This window comes from Etheostoma cragini, chromosome 11, assembly GCF_013103735.1.
Source record: "Etheostoma cragini isolate CJK2018 chromosome 11, CSU_Ecrag_1.0, whole genome shotgun sequence".
NCBI lineage: Eukaryota > Metazoa > Chordata > Actinopteri > Perciformes > Percidae > Etheostoma > Etheostoma cragini.
In genome coordinates this window covers 18,707,148-18,725,075 of record NC_048417.1, presented here as the reverse complement: position 1 = coordinate 18,725,075, position 17,928 = coordinate 18,707,148, and the positions used below count along the sequence as shown (strand labels likewise).

General features: G+C 38.6%; 1 protein-coding gene across 1 annotated transcript; it reads right to left on the bottom strand.

Annotated features, from left to right (window-relative positions):
* Positions 1-3,482: 3,482 nt before the first annotated feature.
* On the bottom strand, positions 3,483-13,603 carry chmp2ba (charged multivesicular body protein 2Ba). The gene is made up of 6 exons (XM_034885387.1): positions 13,345-13,603; positions 9,851-9,942; positions 7,084-7,278; positions 5,855-5,957; positions 5,399-5,505; positions 3,483-4,125 (listed from the first exon to the last, which is right to left on the bottom strand). Exons 1-6 carry the CDS (start codon positions 13,376-13,378, stop codon positions 4,012-4,014), a joined length of 645 nt encoding a protein of 214 aa, XP_034741278.1. The 5' UTR covers positions 13,379-13,603; the 3' UTR covers positions 3,483-4,011.
* Between the last annotated feature and the right edge of the window lie 4,325 nt (positions 13,604-17,928).

Sequence of the window (17,928 nt, the reverse complement as noted above, 5' to 3'; positions counted from 1 at the left end):
TTTTGATCTAAAGAGACATCCCTTATTGCAATGTGCTGTTTTTTTGTTTTTTTTAATACCACTTTCATGTTGTTGTTTTTTCTTCTTTACATGAATAGAAATACGTCCACCATGAAAAAAGTATATGAATGCCAAATAGCAGCTAAGTAAATCAGTGTTTCCTTTTTTTAAGTTGATGCTGCGAAGATTAACGGCTTTCATTAACCACATTTGCTCTGCTGGTTTGACGCTGCAGCGACCATGACCTGACATTTAGAGCTTCACTGTGCCTTGTCTGATATACTTATACTGAAAGTGTATTAGTTACACAAACCAAATATAATGTAATCTATCTGCACCAAAGTGCGGGTTAGCACTCATTTCGGTTAACCCTGTGCCTTTCTAACAACAGATGTTGGCTCAACTTTTGTTTGTTTTTAAGAGAGAAGGGAAACTTTAATGTTGATGAAATGTTTTACATTTGTCTGCATTTAACTGCAGGACTTGTTGAGTTGTAGTTGTATTTGTGATTAGACTGTTTTGTGAAAAATGTTTGTTTTATTTAAATTAACATAGCCATGCTCATGAAAAGTAATATATTTAAAGTTTTAAACAACCTATTTATTCAAATATATATATAATTATTATTATAACGTTGATCTACTTTGCTCAGTGCAGCCTTTGATTCATGGTTTGAATTCAGGGATGTGTGAAACGTCCTGACGTTTTTGTCAGCAAATGGATCTCAGGTCTGCTGTTTCCCTGTTGTAATAATGATTTAATCTTTCATATTTGTTGATGGTATCCTTTCGCTGTTACTGCCTTGACAAAGTGTCATAAAAAGAAGAACATCAGCCAGTCACGACTCCGACCTGGTTGGGATGATTGATGTGAAACGTCTTATTAAAGTGAAGAAAGAAGCAAACACAACATCCCTGTCAGGCCTTTATGTTCAGTCATCAGATATCATTAACTGGTGCGTGGAAGCGATGGAAAGTCGACTGCCACGTTTTTATAGAGCAGAAAATGATATGCTATAAGAATGTGTTGTAGATATGAAACGCCTTCTTTGCATTTGATTGGAAATACCCAGTAAATATGCCAAACACATAGCTGGTTGGCAAAAAAATTATACTTGTACTGAGCTATTGTCTTTCAGTTCCCAGGCAATGAATGGTGAATCAGTTTTTATTCATTTCTGACAACAAAGGAGAACTGTGTTTTCCCACCGTGTCACATGTACCATCTCTCATTCTTACAAATGTCATCATATGACCCAATGAATACATACAGTACATTAGGAGAGAGAGTTGGGTTACATGTACAGCATGAACTGTACAATTCCTGGGTGTGTCACTTGGGATTCATAAATAAAGCTGGGAGACATCTTAATTCAGGAAGAAGCTGTTTCCACCGTGATTCATGTACAGCTGTCTCACTGGAGTGCTGTCAGGGGAAATAAACGCAGCAGGGTCATCGTCTGCCGACACATTTCTGAGTTACTACGGTGGAAAGTTATAGGGACGATATGACAAATGGGATGAAACTACTAAGAAGCTTCTTAGTGCTGGTCTCACGGATGCTTTAAGGCTACTGCTCTTAAATATACAATTGACTCTTAGTACTTTAATTGTTATGTATTAAGATAACCTTGTGACAATTTAACTTTGTGGTTTTATTTTTCATCAGTTAATTACTTACTTAGTACAAATCACACACACTTTACATCACACCTAATGCTTTTGCCGTGACCATGCTGGTGTTTCCTATTTAATTGAATGCATTGATCTACTTCTATTTCTGTATGATATGAAACGTATTAGGATGCGTTGCAGATTGATGCTCATTGTAATGGAACTGGATCAAGTTATAAGAACTTGGCAGAACTATTAAAATAAATTAGAGCCAACAACACAGCTAGAATGGTGATAAAATAAATGGTAAAAAAAAACATATATTGAAACGGAAAAAAAAAAAAAATTTAAAAGGAAATTTGAGAAAGGTCTGTAGTGATGTAGCCTAAATCATTTGTAGTTGCAGGGCATCTGTGGCTCAGAGGTAGAGCGGCCGACTGCCAGTCAGTGGTTCGATTCCCTGGCCCTGAAGTCCCAAGTCCAAGTGGCCTTGGGCAAGACACTGAACCCCGAGTTGCCTTCGATGCTGCCCATTGGATTGTAAATGTGCGTGAGTGTTTATCTGATGAGCAGGTGGCACCTTGTAACCCAGCCTCTGCCACAGTGTATGAATGTGTGTGAATGGTTCCTGAACTAAGTAAAAGTGCTTTGAGTAGTCGTTTAGACTAGAAAAGTGCCATATAACACTCCATTTAGTTAATCATCTAAAGTGAAAAAAACATAAAAGAGGCTCAACACCCGTACCTGAAGAAGTTTTATTCATTACAAAAGCCATAAACCCTTTACAGTCACTATACAAAGACCAAACAAAGAGAAGTATACAGTACATACACCTTTAAAAAGTATGGACATTTCCTAACCATGGAACTGCACTCAAAAAATGTCAACATTTGTTAAAACATTGTTTCAAATAACTATAGGCTGTTAAAAAGGTAGAAGGATTTTCAAAAAGTCAATGAATTGTGTATTGTACATGTCAGATGCATGCAAAAATGAAAACATTTTTAATTTATTTTGGCAATGGGAAACAATGTGGGGACAAAAGGTCAGAGGGAGAAAAACAAAGACTTTATATACACCTGTCACTCATTACTACAGGACTGGAAGAGATAGAAGTACCCGCTGAAGAAGAGAAAAATCTCTTGGATCACAGTGTAATTTCAGCAAACACTTCCATCATTTTGTTGCTGTAGTGTGTGTGTGTGTGTGTGTGTATTTTTGGGAGCGAGGCAGCTTAAAACTACATATAACAGTAACTGCATAGCAGCTGAAAGAGAGGAGGGACTGCAGGACCAGTGCCATGATACAATCACTGTACACCCCATGTCCAACTTAAGATACACAATCAGATGAACCAAGAATCATAAAAAGAACTGATTACTCAGTAGCATCAATCAATCGATTCAAATCTCTTCAATATGCCGGTCCTACATTAGTCCTAGTTTGTGTTTGATTACATTTTCTCCTAGCACCACATTTTCCGAGGTGCAAATTAAATGATCATTCCGTCTCACCATCTCATGCATTATGATAAAGTAAAGTAAAGGCTTCACCCTAGTCAGTTATACATTTCACATGCATATGTTTGTCTGAGTTTCATCACCTCCAGTAACTATGGAAGCATACCCAAGGATTTTAAAAACCTGATAATTAATTAGCTAGTTGACCACTGTCACCATTAGTGTGGAGACAGTGATTGAGTTGTCGAGGCCTTTTCTCCCTTTCATTTGCATGGTAACGTGTCCCAATTGTGACACCACAGGATATTTGACCCACATATCAATGAAGGGCATCCAGATGGAGTAGAGGATAGTCAGAGGAAGTGAATTGGTATAAGAAGGAAATATAGAAGTCCCTAAACTCTTTCTGATTACCATGTTTTTTCTCATTAAAACTTGCTAGAGAAAGGCAAACCATCTTCAGCCACGTGAAAGCTGATCTACGGAAACATCAGACGGGTAAAAGCCATTCCCATGGTTTCATATACTGTAGCCCTTATAAAGACAGAGATGGGTGGCGAACAGCGTAGGTGGTCAAAAGCTCTTAAGGTCAAACATCTATTATTGGTCCACCTTCAGGCTGCACCACTCCAGTTTCATAATAAATATTATTTTCGCATAAATAGATCAGACGTTCGGCTCCTAATGATCTGTAAGGCAACCTGCCAAAGAAAGTGTAAGTATGTGCGTGCTAATATGCATGTCTGCATGCCTTTGAATCTGTTAATGCATGTGTGTGTGTGTGTGTGTGTGTGTGTGTGTGTGTGTGTGTGTACACCATTTGTTACACCTGTAGCATTTCAACAATAACAAAAACCAATGTGTCTAAAAGAGTCCGTATCAATTTGTATTAATGTTGCACACGGTTTATAATGTGAACATTAATACAGAGAAGACAATTAGTCCACTCCCAGAGCTCGGAGCTGTCTCTCAATCTCGTCGTCGGAGATGGTGGCCTGTTTGGATGAGGCGGCGCTGGGGAGGTTCTTTCCTGCAGCTGGAGCGCTCACCATCTGGAAAAACACATGGGCAGAAAAAAACCATTAGCAGGCAAACTCAATTCAAATTTAAGACACACACAATCACAAAGCCTGGTACTTGTAAGATCGGCTGCTGTGGACAGCAGCCAACTGCCGCTCCAAAGCCTAATGTAAAAGACCTGTTCAAATTTGATCACACTTATTCTCTATTTTATTGGAAAACTACTCTCCACATGGCAATCATACTGCTAAATACTTTTTGATGTCTCTTTAAATTACTATATGCAAGTGGAAGTCAGTTACACAATGATTATTTGATTACAGCATCAATCATCCATTCGCATGAAAACAAAATAACACGTTAAGAAATCACGTAATCTCTCTTTAAAAGTATGGCTTCTCAGGTTTATTGGTTAACAGTCGAATATGTTCTTTGTTGTAGCATTCTTAAGGCTAATAAAAGTGTTACGACAATCTGGCACTTATCACCAAAAGGCATAATTAAATGATGATCTCAATTCAAATTACTTTTGTCCTTGCTGAACATTTTTGGGCATTTGTTATTTGCCATATGTCAAAAAAAAAACATTATACATTGGATCAAATTTCCACTTAATATGACAATAAAACATGTGGCTGCTTATTTGCTTACATTAGCTTCTCTCAAAACACTAAAAATAGTTTATAACTCTTGTAACTTCTATTCCGCTTTAGGGCTGACTGAAAAAGCGGTTATTCTTTTCCAAGGAAGTGCACAATATGAGATCATTTAGGGAATGCTCTGCCTTCCTCGGTCTTTTATTGAGATTGAGCAGGAAATAATTACCCCTCCTAATTTCAAAAACAGTTTTGCAGGTTTTTATGAATCTTGCCTATTTGTTGTCTCCAGCTGTGGGCTTGTTTATGGAATAATTTGTGGGGTCTTTTTACATTGTATTATGAGAGGTAATAACTCATGGCGCCCCCAGGGGGAGCCAGACATGCAGCAGATGGCCAGCCTGGCAGTTCCACAGTACATAGTAAGAGAAAGAGCTGAAGGCTAGCCCCACCATGTGGCAACTGGAATACATTTTAACAGGCGTGTAAAAAGCCATGTGGAACACTTATTGTTCAGTTCATGCTGCTGGGGGATGATTCACAGGTGCATTCACATGTTCTCATTTCTACCTGAATAGTGATAATACTTACATTAACAACAAATAGTTAAAAAGCCAGTGATCAGAGTGCAACGTGTTTTCAAATATAAGGTAGTATAAAATTAAGGTATGTAGGGTATATAAGGTCAGTTATCTTTTCAATTTCTCACCTTTCCTGAGATTTCAATGCCAATTTCATCCAGAACCTGGTTGACAATGTCCTGCGATTCCTCTTCATCATCTGATCCATCGAAGATCTCATCCAAGGTGTCATTGACTGGACAGATAGTGAGACAGGGAGGGAGGAGATAAAGAGACAGGTCAATAAATCCTACACATTGATTTTTAGTCAGTCAGTCAGTGTTTGGACTTTAGAGCGAGATAGCTAAAAATCAAAGTAGTGAATGTGTGCATGTGTGGACGATGGTGTGTTGAATATGGAAAGCCACTCTATATCATCATCACAATCATACATTTCTCTTTCCCTGTCAATGCACAGATTGCAACACCCATCACTCCGTACGCAGTTCACATACAGTACAGTATATCCTGACAATCTGGTTTTGGCCAGCCTGCAAATACCAGAGCTCTTTGTGTGTGTGTATGTGTGTTTTCTAAGTCCTTACTCATGTCCTCTGTCATGCCCATCTTCATGTTCTCCTTCTGGAAGTCCTGCATTGTCTTCAGTGTCTTCTGTGGATCCATTTTTTTATTCACTGCTTGCATTGTCTGCACACACAATTCAAATAAAAGATTTGAAAATCCATCTTGAGGTTTTAAGCAGAATTGTGTAAGAGCTGCTCTTAAGAAAAGAAACTAAATGGCAGTGGAAGGATGTAGAAAATAAGCAAAACCTTTATGCTGGACATATACAGCCTTATTTCTTTTTTTATAAGCAAGTGGTAAGAAATGTGGAACAAAACTCAGGCTGAAATTTAAATTAATTTGCGTGGTCGTTATTTAGAGGAGCTAAAAGTAAATCACCTTTCCTATAACGGACAAGGGAGTTTCCCAGGGAGCAAATTCAAGATGATGTATGCACCTATTATAAATCAGCACGTGCCTCAAGGAAATATTAGTTTGGTTGAAATAGGGCTTTACACGACTCCCTCTGAATTTGTTATCAAGTCAGCATAGTAGAAGTACTACAAATCACTGATTCTAAATTATGCATCTCTTTCCTTCTTGTGAAAGGGTTAGCACAATCAGCACAAACGTGGCTTACTTTTAGGGCTCACACACACACACACACACACACACACACACACACACGCACGCACGCACGCGCACACACACGCGCACTCGCACGCACACACACACAGCCGTAGCTGTGTGAGAGGGAAAGGGCTGCACTCTTCATTGAAGAATTTGAATGGACACTGCAACTTAAATGAATAAATAAATTACATGGAAATTGTGTGCATTAACAAACTGTGTACGCCGGACATAAAACGTTTCACACATTCTTTCTTTTTGAAACAACCACACACACACACACACACACACACACACACCTCATCACACTCCATTAATCAGTGGCCTAATTAGATTTGACCTGTGTGTGTTTGCAAAGTCAGACTGTGTACAGTGCGGTGCTCCTGGCCAATAACCACCTTTCACACTTCATTAGCAACGACGCCAGCAGACTTGGCTTTGAACATGAACACGTCCCACATTAATGCTTTAATTACAACACTAAAATATTGACATGACAAAACACCGAAACTAGTTCACATGCAAAACAGAAACACACAAAACTTCTCAAAAACAGTATCAAGTGTCTGAATGGCCAATTCTATATTTTGAAAGCTGCCCTCAGACCAGCTGACCTTAGGGACAGGGTCCAGGATCTTACCTTGGCTGTTGCAGACATGGCGCCAGCCATTTTCATTTGGGAGTTCATGACTTTTGTCTGCGTAGACATGGAGGTGACCTTAGAGCTGACGGCGTATGTGCGGTTCTTCTGCTTCCTCAGCTGGACCAACTGCTTGGCCAGAATCTTACATGCCTCCTTGTTGCCACTCTTGGCCATTTTCTTGATTTCAGCCTCCTGAAGGGGGCAGAGGAGAAGAGTATGCCAATTTCAGGATGTGCGACGTCAACATGCTAATATTTGCAAATTTGTGCAAGTATACTGTACACAAAATATTAAGGACAGTTGTAGGAATGGAGTTCATGTTCCATATTACAGAATGGTACTGTGTGACAGAAAAAAATTATTCTAATTTAAGCATAAAGTCAATATCTGGAACAGATCCCTTGATGTTACTGAAAACCCAAGTGTCTTCTGGTTTAATGGGTAAGTAATTAAACTGCGTGTGACAATAGACAGTGACAATACACACTATATTTTGAGCTAATGTTCCTGTGTATAAGCATATAAATTAGGAAAAATAGAGAGTTTAAGGTTGCCCATATTGCAGATTAGCCGTAGCAAAGTCGGTATGCTACACAACAGATGTGTTTCTCTTCAAAGTAATGTTTTGTGAACTTTATAGTGTCAGTGAGCAGCACCAATATTCCTTCTGCTTCAGCAATACGACATGCTGAACCATGTCCAAAGCCACATTACGATTTTAAGAGAGTCAGGACAGAATCCACACCGATGCCATTTTTGAAGGCACATTTTAGGACCACTATTTGTTTTCGCTATCTTAAGTGACATTCCATGACTGAAAGATCAGGAGGGCTTTCGCAGAGTATGTTGTGCCATCGTTATTATGTAAATAACATCTCTATTCTGCTACCGATCTTATGACCTGCAAAGTGCTAAAATACATAACTTATACTGTATAACAAACAAATATATCTGCAATGCTCCCGAGAGACCAAAGTGTGTTTGCAAATATAGACACAGTAAATAAACTCATCTGGACCAGCTCTTCATACTGGCAGCAAATACATGCTTTCAGCCTTGGTAAACATCCAAAAATACAGTGATGCCCACAGGGATCCTGTGTGAGGGCATGAATGTTTGTGAGCCTCCCAAGAGACCTGAGTGGAGCCGCAGGTTACCGTAACCTAGCCAGGCCTCTCAGCACTGCTACAGAACGTACAACAGCACCAGCATACGTTGTTTATTTCTTGTGTGAGCTAAAAGCATCTTCAGGAAACAACAATCAATTATTAATGTTTCACAATGCAATAGACATTCTCCACTCAGCTTAGACACACACACACAATACCGTGAGCAGAAAAGAATCCAATTAAAATGTAGAGCTGTGTGAGGGAAAAAAGGCACACAGTGACAATAATAATGTCACAGATGAGAGCAGTGGGACTTCTGCTGACGAGTAGGGTATAATGTCTTATTTACTGTCCCGTTAGAAAGAGAGGGAGGGGGTGAAGGGGTGATGGTGTGATGGATGGATAACGCTCTCATTGAAGAATGCAGCACACTAATGTGAGGCCGTTAGACTTTGCCTGATAGAAACTGGGAATCTTTAAGTTCAAACAAGAGACAAAGATTGTTGAGTAGTGATGGAACGTAACTATGTACGTTTACTCAAGTACTGTAGTTACGTACACATTTCACTTTACTCAAGTCTTTAATTTGTATGCCACTTTCTACACCTACTTTGTTTTTTTCCAGTTTCTAAAACGGGAGGATTTTTCTGCATTGAGTACTCTTACTTGTAATACTTTGACTTGGTGTAACAGTATTTTTATAGTGTGGTTTACAGTACTTAAACAAATGAAACGTGTCTGAATACTTCCTTCATCACTGTTGTTCTGAAAAACAGAATGTATTGCCAACAGCAGCTTCCATCCAACTAACATGGAATTTTGTACATGTGTTGCTACAAAACTTGTGTTTTTATGTGTTTTTGTTTCAGGAAGCTAACTTTAATCCATTGTGATATTCTTTTTTGCAAGCATGGTCTAGAATTTACCTCAAATGTGTTAGTCCTATAAAACTACATGGAAAATGAACAACTTCACTTAAATTTGACTTTTAAGTGCTTACACTCACATTAGTAGCATGCACCGGGGGTTGTGGGGGGGGGGGGGGCAGAGAACAGTGATGATTGTGCAAAACTGTTAATATAGGTCATTTCCATTTTTTCTGCAAAATAATATTTTATTCAAAATGTACAACAAAGACACAAAAAAAAATAGACTAATTAGCGGAAAGCATTAATGAGAAATAAAAACCTGGTCCCCCCCAAGGAGGTAATTATGTCCTGTATGATATTTACTTAATACAACAGAGGGGAGAAGACACGGCCGGCTTCTTTCATCTCTCAGAGAGGGGAAATGTTACATGTGTCTGATAACAGAGAGAGAGAGAGAGAGAGAGAGAGAGAGAGAGAGAGAGAGAGAGAGAGAGAGAGAGAGAGAGAGAGAGAGAGAGAGAGAGAGAGAGAGAGAGAGAGAGAGAGAGAGAGAGAGAGAGAGAGAGACTTGCCTAAAGCTAAGCCACCACACACCAGCTCATTCTAGTCTATTCATTTAGACCCATTAGCCAATCAGGCTCAATCCCAGATAGCTATGTGTTAGGAGAGCAGTGGGGTCTCAATAAAGCTTTGATGCAATATGTAGAAATCTATGAAAATGCCTTGCGCATACTTTTGGTCCCCAGACTTTTGTGTGTGTGTGTGTGTGTGTGTGTGTGTTCCCACCATTTGCTTCTCTTGCTTCTCCAGCGCTGCTCTGTCCCTGGTGATCTGCCTCTGAGTGCCACGCAGGTCCTTTGACTGTTCCTTGATTATGTCTTTGGAGAGAGAGAAAAAGAAAGAAAGATTCTTACTTTGTAAAAGCTACAATATCTGAACATTTATAACACCCTTTTTCGGATACCGAAATGAAAATACATTATCCCTGAATTAATGGGATTACACGTATTACTTTTACTGTTATCAAATATGTATGATTTCCATCAACTGTATTTCAACAGGAAAGTCGAGCTAAAACACTTGGCTACTCAAAATTCTGCACTGTGGTGACAATCTCAAAAAAGAAGAATAGCGGTGTAGAGGTGGCGAGATAACGCCAGTCTCGAAATCTGCCACGACTCATGTCCGACATCATCAGAAGCTGAAAAGAAAATTGTTTTTGTTCTTCTTTATAGTTTAACTATGGGCCGTCCTCTACCGTTTCATCATTTTTATTCTCATTGCTGTATAGGTGAAAAAAACAAGGACTCAAATAGAGCCCAACCGATTAAAATATTTGGTTATTTAAAAATCCGATAAAAAAAAAAAAAGTAAACCCAGAAAAACATAAAACATAGACAGATTTCCCAGACATTAGTTACTTATGAGTTCTCACTAAAATAATGATATTTTGTTTTATTGTCACAACAGAACAGAGGACCATCTAAATATATTAAAGTTCTGATAAATAAAATTTATAAAAATACTAAATTAAGATATGAAACTTAAAGTACTTTGAACAAAAAACACATTGACAAAAATAAATTGCCAAAGAGCTGTAGCGCGCCCTCTGGTGGACAAACTATGCAACACCAACACTCATAGCAAAGTTGAACATCCGTTTTTATTTTATTTTTTAAATATTGATTTATCAGAATCATTTATCTGTCATTTTAAATACCAACATCAATAGTCCGGGAAATGCCTAATATCAGCCCGCAGATATAGCAGTTGGGCTCTAGACTGAAAAATCTGTCCAGATGATTATCTTTTTAAGTTAGACTTTGCTGTGTTTTGGTGCAATGCAGTTAGGAAAGGGCAGGGTTTGGGTCAGCTGCACCGAAGGAAATTTAAAGCATCTAGTGACTTAATGGTAAGCAGGTTTGAGGCAAATTACCTCGTGGTAACAAGCAGCTTGTTGAGAATGCATACTGATACTGCCATGTTTGGAATTGCTTGGACAGCTCACATTAATATTGAGTCATCTCTAAACTGCCCACACAATGTGGCATCATGTGAGACAACCCTAAAGTCATGCATTCATCCATGCTGAGTGAGGGACAAACACAGGAAACAGGGTCACGTACACACCTTCAGGAAGAAAACAAACTGAGCTGAAGTTGTGATGCTTTCAGTTAACACGTTTTAGTAGACTTGGCACTCACTACAGAAAACATCCACAGCAAATTACAGCTTTATGACCTAAACCAGATTCAGTCTAAATTCTGTGGTGTTGCTGAATGCTGCAATATAAAGATCAATGCACATGGAATCTCTTTTAAGACATTTTAAACTCAAGATGCATCTTCAAGTTTAAATAAAGTAAAGATTCATTATAGTGAACTCCCAAAATAAAATAAAAATCCTTAAAAAAAGAATAAAAAGGGAAGATTCGTCCTCTCTCTTCCAGAACAAATACATGTCAATTAATGAGCACAGAATTACAAAATCAATAAAAATGTTCTCTGAGAAGACATAGGAAGTTTAGACATATTAGTTTAAAAAATAATAACAAAGAACTGAACAATACATTTCTAAACACTCGATTTAGCTCCATTTTCATAAGTTGCTTTATGATATTAAAAGAAACATGTAAACCAGTGGTAAAAAAAGCTTATTCTTTCTCAAAAAGTTCAGAAATCATGAACTTGGTCCAGACACGTCAGTGCGCTGGACCACTTGTGGAAATGGCACGTGTATACGTATAAGGTGACGTGGCGCCAACGTCTCGAAGTGGGAGGGATATCGTCCTACAAATATGTGTGATCTAACCATCCCGCTCCTCCATTCGCCAAATATCCAGAAACCACTACAGCCATTCTACCCAGGGCAACAACAAAAAACTCTGGACAGAGAGCAAGAGAAGAGAGAAATTCAAGAATAGGAGTTGAAAACTGCAAAATGTCACAGCTGGGAAGCCATGACAACCGATTGGCGTGGAGTAGAGGTTACACGGCACAGTAAGTACAGTATAAAGACGATCGGTATGGGTGAAACTGGAATGACAATGATGGGAGGAGTAGGTAGGAGGTGCTGTGAAAAGACTCGCCTCAACCAACAGAGGCTATATTTAAACATGCAGGTAATATTGTAAAGTAATAATAAAGTAATCTTTGAAATTTTTATGGAATTCTCTAGCCCAGTATGTTTGGGGTGCAGAGGAGTTGAACTTTAATCTGCTTTCCATTTGGAAATCCAGACCTCGGAGTCAAGATAAATCAGTATTTGAATAAGAATAATTGATTCATTAAATTTGATAAGAGAGAGGCTGGTTTTCCATTTTGCCCTTGTAAGGCTAATTACCTAGCCTGGAGACAAATCCTGAAATATTTAGATAGAAAGGCTTTTGACATAACTGTATATTAATATTAGTTTAAAGTGACCACATCCAACTATAAAAGATATAATAACAATAATTATAGTGAAGGTTATAGTTATAATATCATATTTAAAAACCCTTTCCTTTTTACATTAGAGAAGCGTATCTCGCTGTTTGTCATACAACTGTAGTTATTTTTATCACAGCACAGCAAGGCAGGTGCTTAGAGTCTGTGTCAAACACAAAAGGACAGTAATGTAGGCTACGTTAGCTTCTCGAGATGGAACTGAGGTAATTGAGGAGTTAGCCCTAGGATTAGTTTGACTTTCTTTTTACCAATGATAGAATATAAAAGGTTAAAACAAATGTTATATATGCTAATATCTATTTGACACTACATATTCATCGTTTCAACACATTTTATGATTTATGGGTTTATGTTTCAGCCGGTTTCGACCAGGAAAACAATTACTTAACAATAACCTTAAGTTAGCTTTGTGTAACGTTAGCAATACTGACACCTTCCTTCTATTATATGGACCATACGTTAACAGATAGCTAACAGTTCTTTCAATAAGTTGAAACTAACTTATACGAACTAGCTAGTAACACCACATATTGTTTTTCCTAGTTTCACTGTAACATGAACGTAGTCATTTATGTTACTGATAGGATGTTAACCCAAACTTAAACTAGGGTTACATCAAGTTTTGCGGAGCTTCAACGCTGGTTTCAGACTTCAGTCAGCAGTGTGACTTGTGACTCAACTAACGCTAGCTAGCTAGATAGATAGCTAGACCCAGAACAGGTTACACAAGTTAGTGCTACCTGGGGATAGCTAATATAAGATAGTAACAACACAGCAGTATGTACAGCCGGGATCCAAACAAGTTAGCTAGCTGTTCACTCTGAGCAAACTTACCATCCACAGTCTTCTTCTTGAAAAGGGAAGCCATGTCGCTGTTTTGTATCACCCTAAATATCAAAGGTAAATCCTGTACTGTTACACAGTGATTCCTATCGTTAAAACCGCCGTTTGGCCGTCACACCAGGGCGGTGGGTCAGTTCAGCAGCTTCGGTTTCCTGGTTGACTTTCTGTTGTCGGAGTTCCTCCTTCCTCAGCTGACTGACTCAACTGCTCCACACATGACGTCACGGCAGGACTCTTATGCTGCCTTCAGTTATACCTCGTAAAATGCCCGATGATGAGCAGAAAAGTGTGTCATTCGTCAAAACGATTTCAATTATTAAAACAAAAATGTCAACCCGGCGGTGTCACCCGTCTATGTTCATTTAGATTGTAAATCCTATGAAAGTCTGGACTACAGAAGAATGTTGCCCGAACGCCAACGTATTTGATTGGACCTAGATTTTTATGTTTCCACGCACTCGGGTGGAACAGGAAAAGCCAGACGATGTAAGTCCTACTGTCACAGAAGAGGGGACACTGTCCAAATTACCAAAATACAAAAAAGTTAAATAAAATAAAAGTACAAATGTTCATGAGTTAGTCTATGAGTCCTGTTCATCCATGTCCATTCAACAAAGAACCCGCAATATTCCATGCGGTAACTGAAGGCAGCATAAAAGCAAGGAACTGACAATAAAATGTTTATTAGAAAGACTTTTCAACGAAAGCATGTTGTATGGCACAATAATAAAAAAATATGCACTTTATCTCACAATTACGAGAAAAGATTTCGTAATTATGAGATCCGAACTATGAGAAAAGTTATAAATCTTCTCAAACCTAAACTAAAAGTGCAAAGCAGAGCGCTTGGAATCGGCTTTTATTTCCTTTTTGGTAAGATACACTGAGAAATATACACTGTGCAGGCATCTGAACAATTTTTCTGATGGAAATCCAAGTCCCACTTTTATGTTACAATAAAAAGCCCTAATAGAAACCTCATCTATTCCTATATTAAAACGAAATACCATATATAGTATTGTTAGAAATAAATGAATATGGCCTAAACACAATTAGACACCATTTAACAAGATCACAGTCTAATGAGAAATCAAATAAAATGCCATACCGGATCAAAACTATGGTAGACGTTATTCTACCCTCACTACAACATTATGATGTAATTAGATACCACATTTAACACTGCCATCATGGCTCTATAATTAGAAAACACAATCTGCAATTACTGTAGACGGATTTAATGCTAATCATTACTAGACCAAAAATGCTAATTTAAGCACACATTTGCACAATTAGTACAAGGGTTATAAAAACACATGTGGTATTTTAATAAATGTGTTTATTGATTGATTGATTGATTGATTGATTGATTGATTGATTGATTGATTGATTGATTGATTGATTGATTGTGTATTGCCACTCGCTTGAGTCTGGTGTTTTACAGCGGGAGCTCTGGGCTGTATCGTTGTCTGCCTGTGAAAAGAGCACAGAGTCATTAGATTGGTTTAAGCCTTTTACTTTTCTTTGTGGATGAAACGTTTCCAGCAACAATAAAATGCAGAGCAAGGTAGCAAGGCTAGCCAGGTTGTTTATCAGCCAGCCAGCAGGCTAATTTATGAAACAAGTCTTTACCAGCGCTACCACGGTACAGATAATTACACTTAACACCAACTAAACATTGTGTTAAGATGTTACAGCATTCTGATGCAGGAACAGGGATGAGTGGAGCGCAGTGAGAAGGAAGCAAAAGTAAACCAACAATTTCAAAATAAAAACCTGAACCCAGAAGTAATCCTGATTTCATGATTAGGACATCATAATTACGAGTTATTATCTTATAATTATGAATGACTCTGAGATGGTAACTCATGATTACAAGATTAGGTCTAATAATAACAACTAATTTATTTTTTTAAATTTTTTAAATACAATATACTCCCGTACATTTCTCAAAATTGCTTAATTATAAGGCTAAGCAAGCAACTGAAGTTATATTGAGTTGACATGGATTTCAGATTTCACATTTACTGGACATTTAATCTAGCTGGTGTCTTAATTGGCTTTCCATTCCTCTCAATCTTTCAAGTGTTTTTTGCATGTTGTGTATTCAAGCAGTCTATGCATAGCATAGAACATGATATCAGTACACTGGTCATAGCACACACATACATATATCCTTCTTCTGTATAGAAACAATTCACAGAGGGAGTTCCTGTCTACAAAATAACCCCCACGGCTTCCACAGCACCATGTATTTTGTTCTTCTCAATTTCCTTCCTCATCTCTTTATCTTGAGAGGCGAGGGTTTCCCTGCACTCCAGTGTGTATTCATTTATTCGTATCATCTTATTTTATATTGATGCTGAGAGCAACTTTATGTGCGATGGTGGGACTCTTGAACCATATCCAACTCATTTTATGTGCATGTGTGTGTGTCTGTATTGGAGGTAGCGGTGGGAGGTAGAACAAAATATGTAATGTGGGTTGGAGGGGGGGGGGGGGTTGGCTCAGCCCAGAAATAGTAAGAGATGCCAAGTTATGGCTGGAGCAGAGGAGAGAGGGGTGACTTTGAGGAGGAGAGGAGGATGGGGTGCCCTTAGCTCTTTTCTCTCTCTCAAAGGAGGTATGTGTGTGTATGCGCACTTGCCTGTGTGCACCAGCATGTCGTCCTGAGGCGTTGTTCTTGTTAAGGTTATTAGGGAAGATGGTTGGGGCTAATCAGTGAAGGACTACAGGGACCCCCACTAAACGGTCTCATCATCAGAGGGCCCCTGTGGTGATAAATCCAGCCCCAAGCAACCAAAGGGCCTGCAGGTACTAAGCTTGTATCTGTCTGCTTTGCTGCTACAAAGTTGGACCATGTAACTCAATACACGCAGTTCAAATCCGGGACTTGTTCTACCTGTGATGGATGTATTGGGCCTTTAATATTTAATATTCGGCAAAACTTGTCCACTTTACAGATAGTGACTCGTGCAACATATTGTGTGTTAGGTGCGACCAATGAAAGTTGTGAATAAAACAACAAAGAAATAAAATGCAAATAAATTCCTCTCATATCCTTTTCACTGACAACGTCTTTCAGCATCACTTTCTCCCCTTTTCATCCACTTCCTCCGACTATCTCATAATCTCCTCCTCTCTGGGATGTAGCCCGGGGCAAGCCGAAATGTAATGTTAAGACACTAACTACAGAGTGTATGGACAAGCACACACACACACACACACACACACACACTAGAGAGACGTTCATGTGTGAAATGAGATCTATGCACAATCAGTGGGAGTCAAAGCCATAAAGCACATCCAGCTTTTCAGCTTTGAGGTATCATCAAAAAATAGCTCAGATCCTTTCATCTGATGGTTGCAGACTTGTACTCTTGTAACACTCTTGTGTTTTTTCTCCTCTTCACAGATAAACCCATTCATGGACATCCAATGATAAAGCCAAGTATTGGGTTCAGCGATCTATGAGTGAAAACTGTTGACAAACTTTTAATCAGAAGTGCTCCCAATGGAACGCTAGCGAAGACCCTTTTTGGTAGAAACAGAGCTGATTGATATTTTACAACTAATAACAATTTGGCCATTTTCATTCTTAACAACCACACAAAAATGGCAAGGGTTTTCTGTTTTCAACCATATTATATTCTTGCACCTTTATGTCACTCTTTTTTTACTCTGTTTTAGCTTCAATGTCTATTAGAAATCAAATTCAGACACAATCATATCCAACACAACACTGACTCTATGTCTTATTTTTACAGCAACAAACGGCCAAGATCAGCCCCATACTGTATGTCACCAAAACCATATATTTGTTCCATGTTTTTCTATTTTGTCATTTGCAATAGAATTTCAAGTAAGCTCCCTCAGGCCTCCTCCAAATTTATATCTCATTCCCCATATTTATCACGCGTAAATCCTGAATCATAATAGGATATAAGATATGACCATATGCTGCATTCTTCTCTGTGCCCCTGACATGTAAGCAGGCTGAAATATGTGTGTATGCAAACACAGAGAAACAAGGGGCTGTGATGGGAGGCACGGGATTTCAACAGTACTTCTCTCTGATGGATGGACACTTCACTGCTACCCAGATGGAGAGAGATGGATAGATAGGAGGCAGGGAGGACACAAAGAGTACAAGGGTGGTTAAAGGAAGAAGAGAATAGAGGGCAGACTCACATAGAAGAAAAGAGGGAATCAACAATCAAAGAAAAGTGCAGGGACAGGTGGAGAAGTTACAGCTCCCAGGATCCACATAAAGACTTCAGCCAGGAAACCTTGATCGAAACAAGGATCTTGGACTCTGCTTCCGTAGGCTTACAGGTATTTGCTGTCGATTGTCACTTAGGAATCATTTAGGAATAGTTTGACATTTCATGGAATGTTCTTTGCTTTTGTTTTTGTAAATTAGATGACAAGATTAATACAACTCAAATCTGTCAGCTAGATATGAAGCTACAGCCAGGAGACGGTTTTCTTTGCTTAATGTAAGATCATATTTTTTATTTGTTTAATCTGCACAAAAATCACACCGTACAAACAAGTTTTAGTAACACAGGGTTG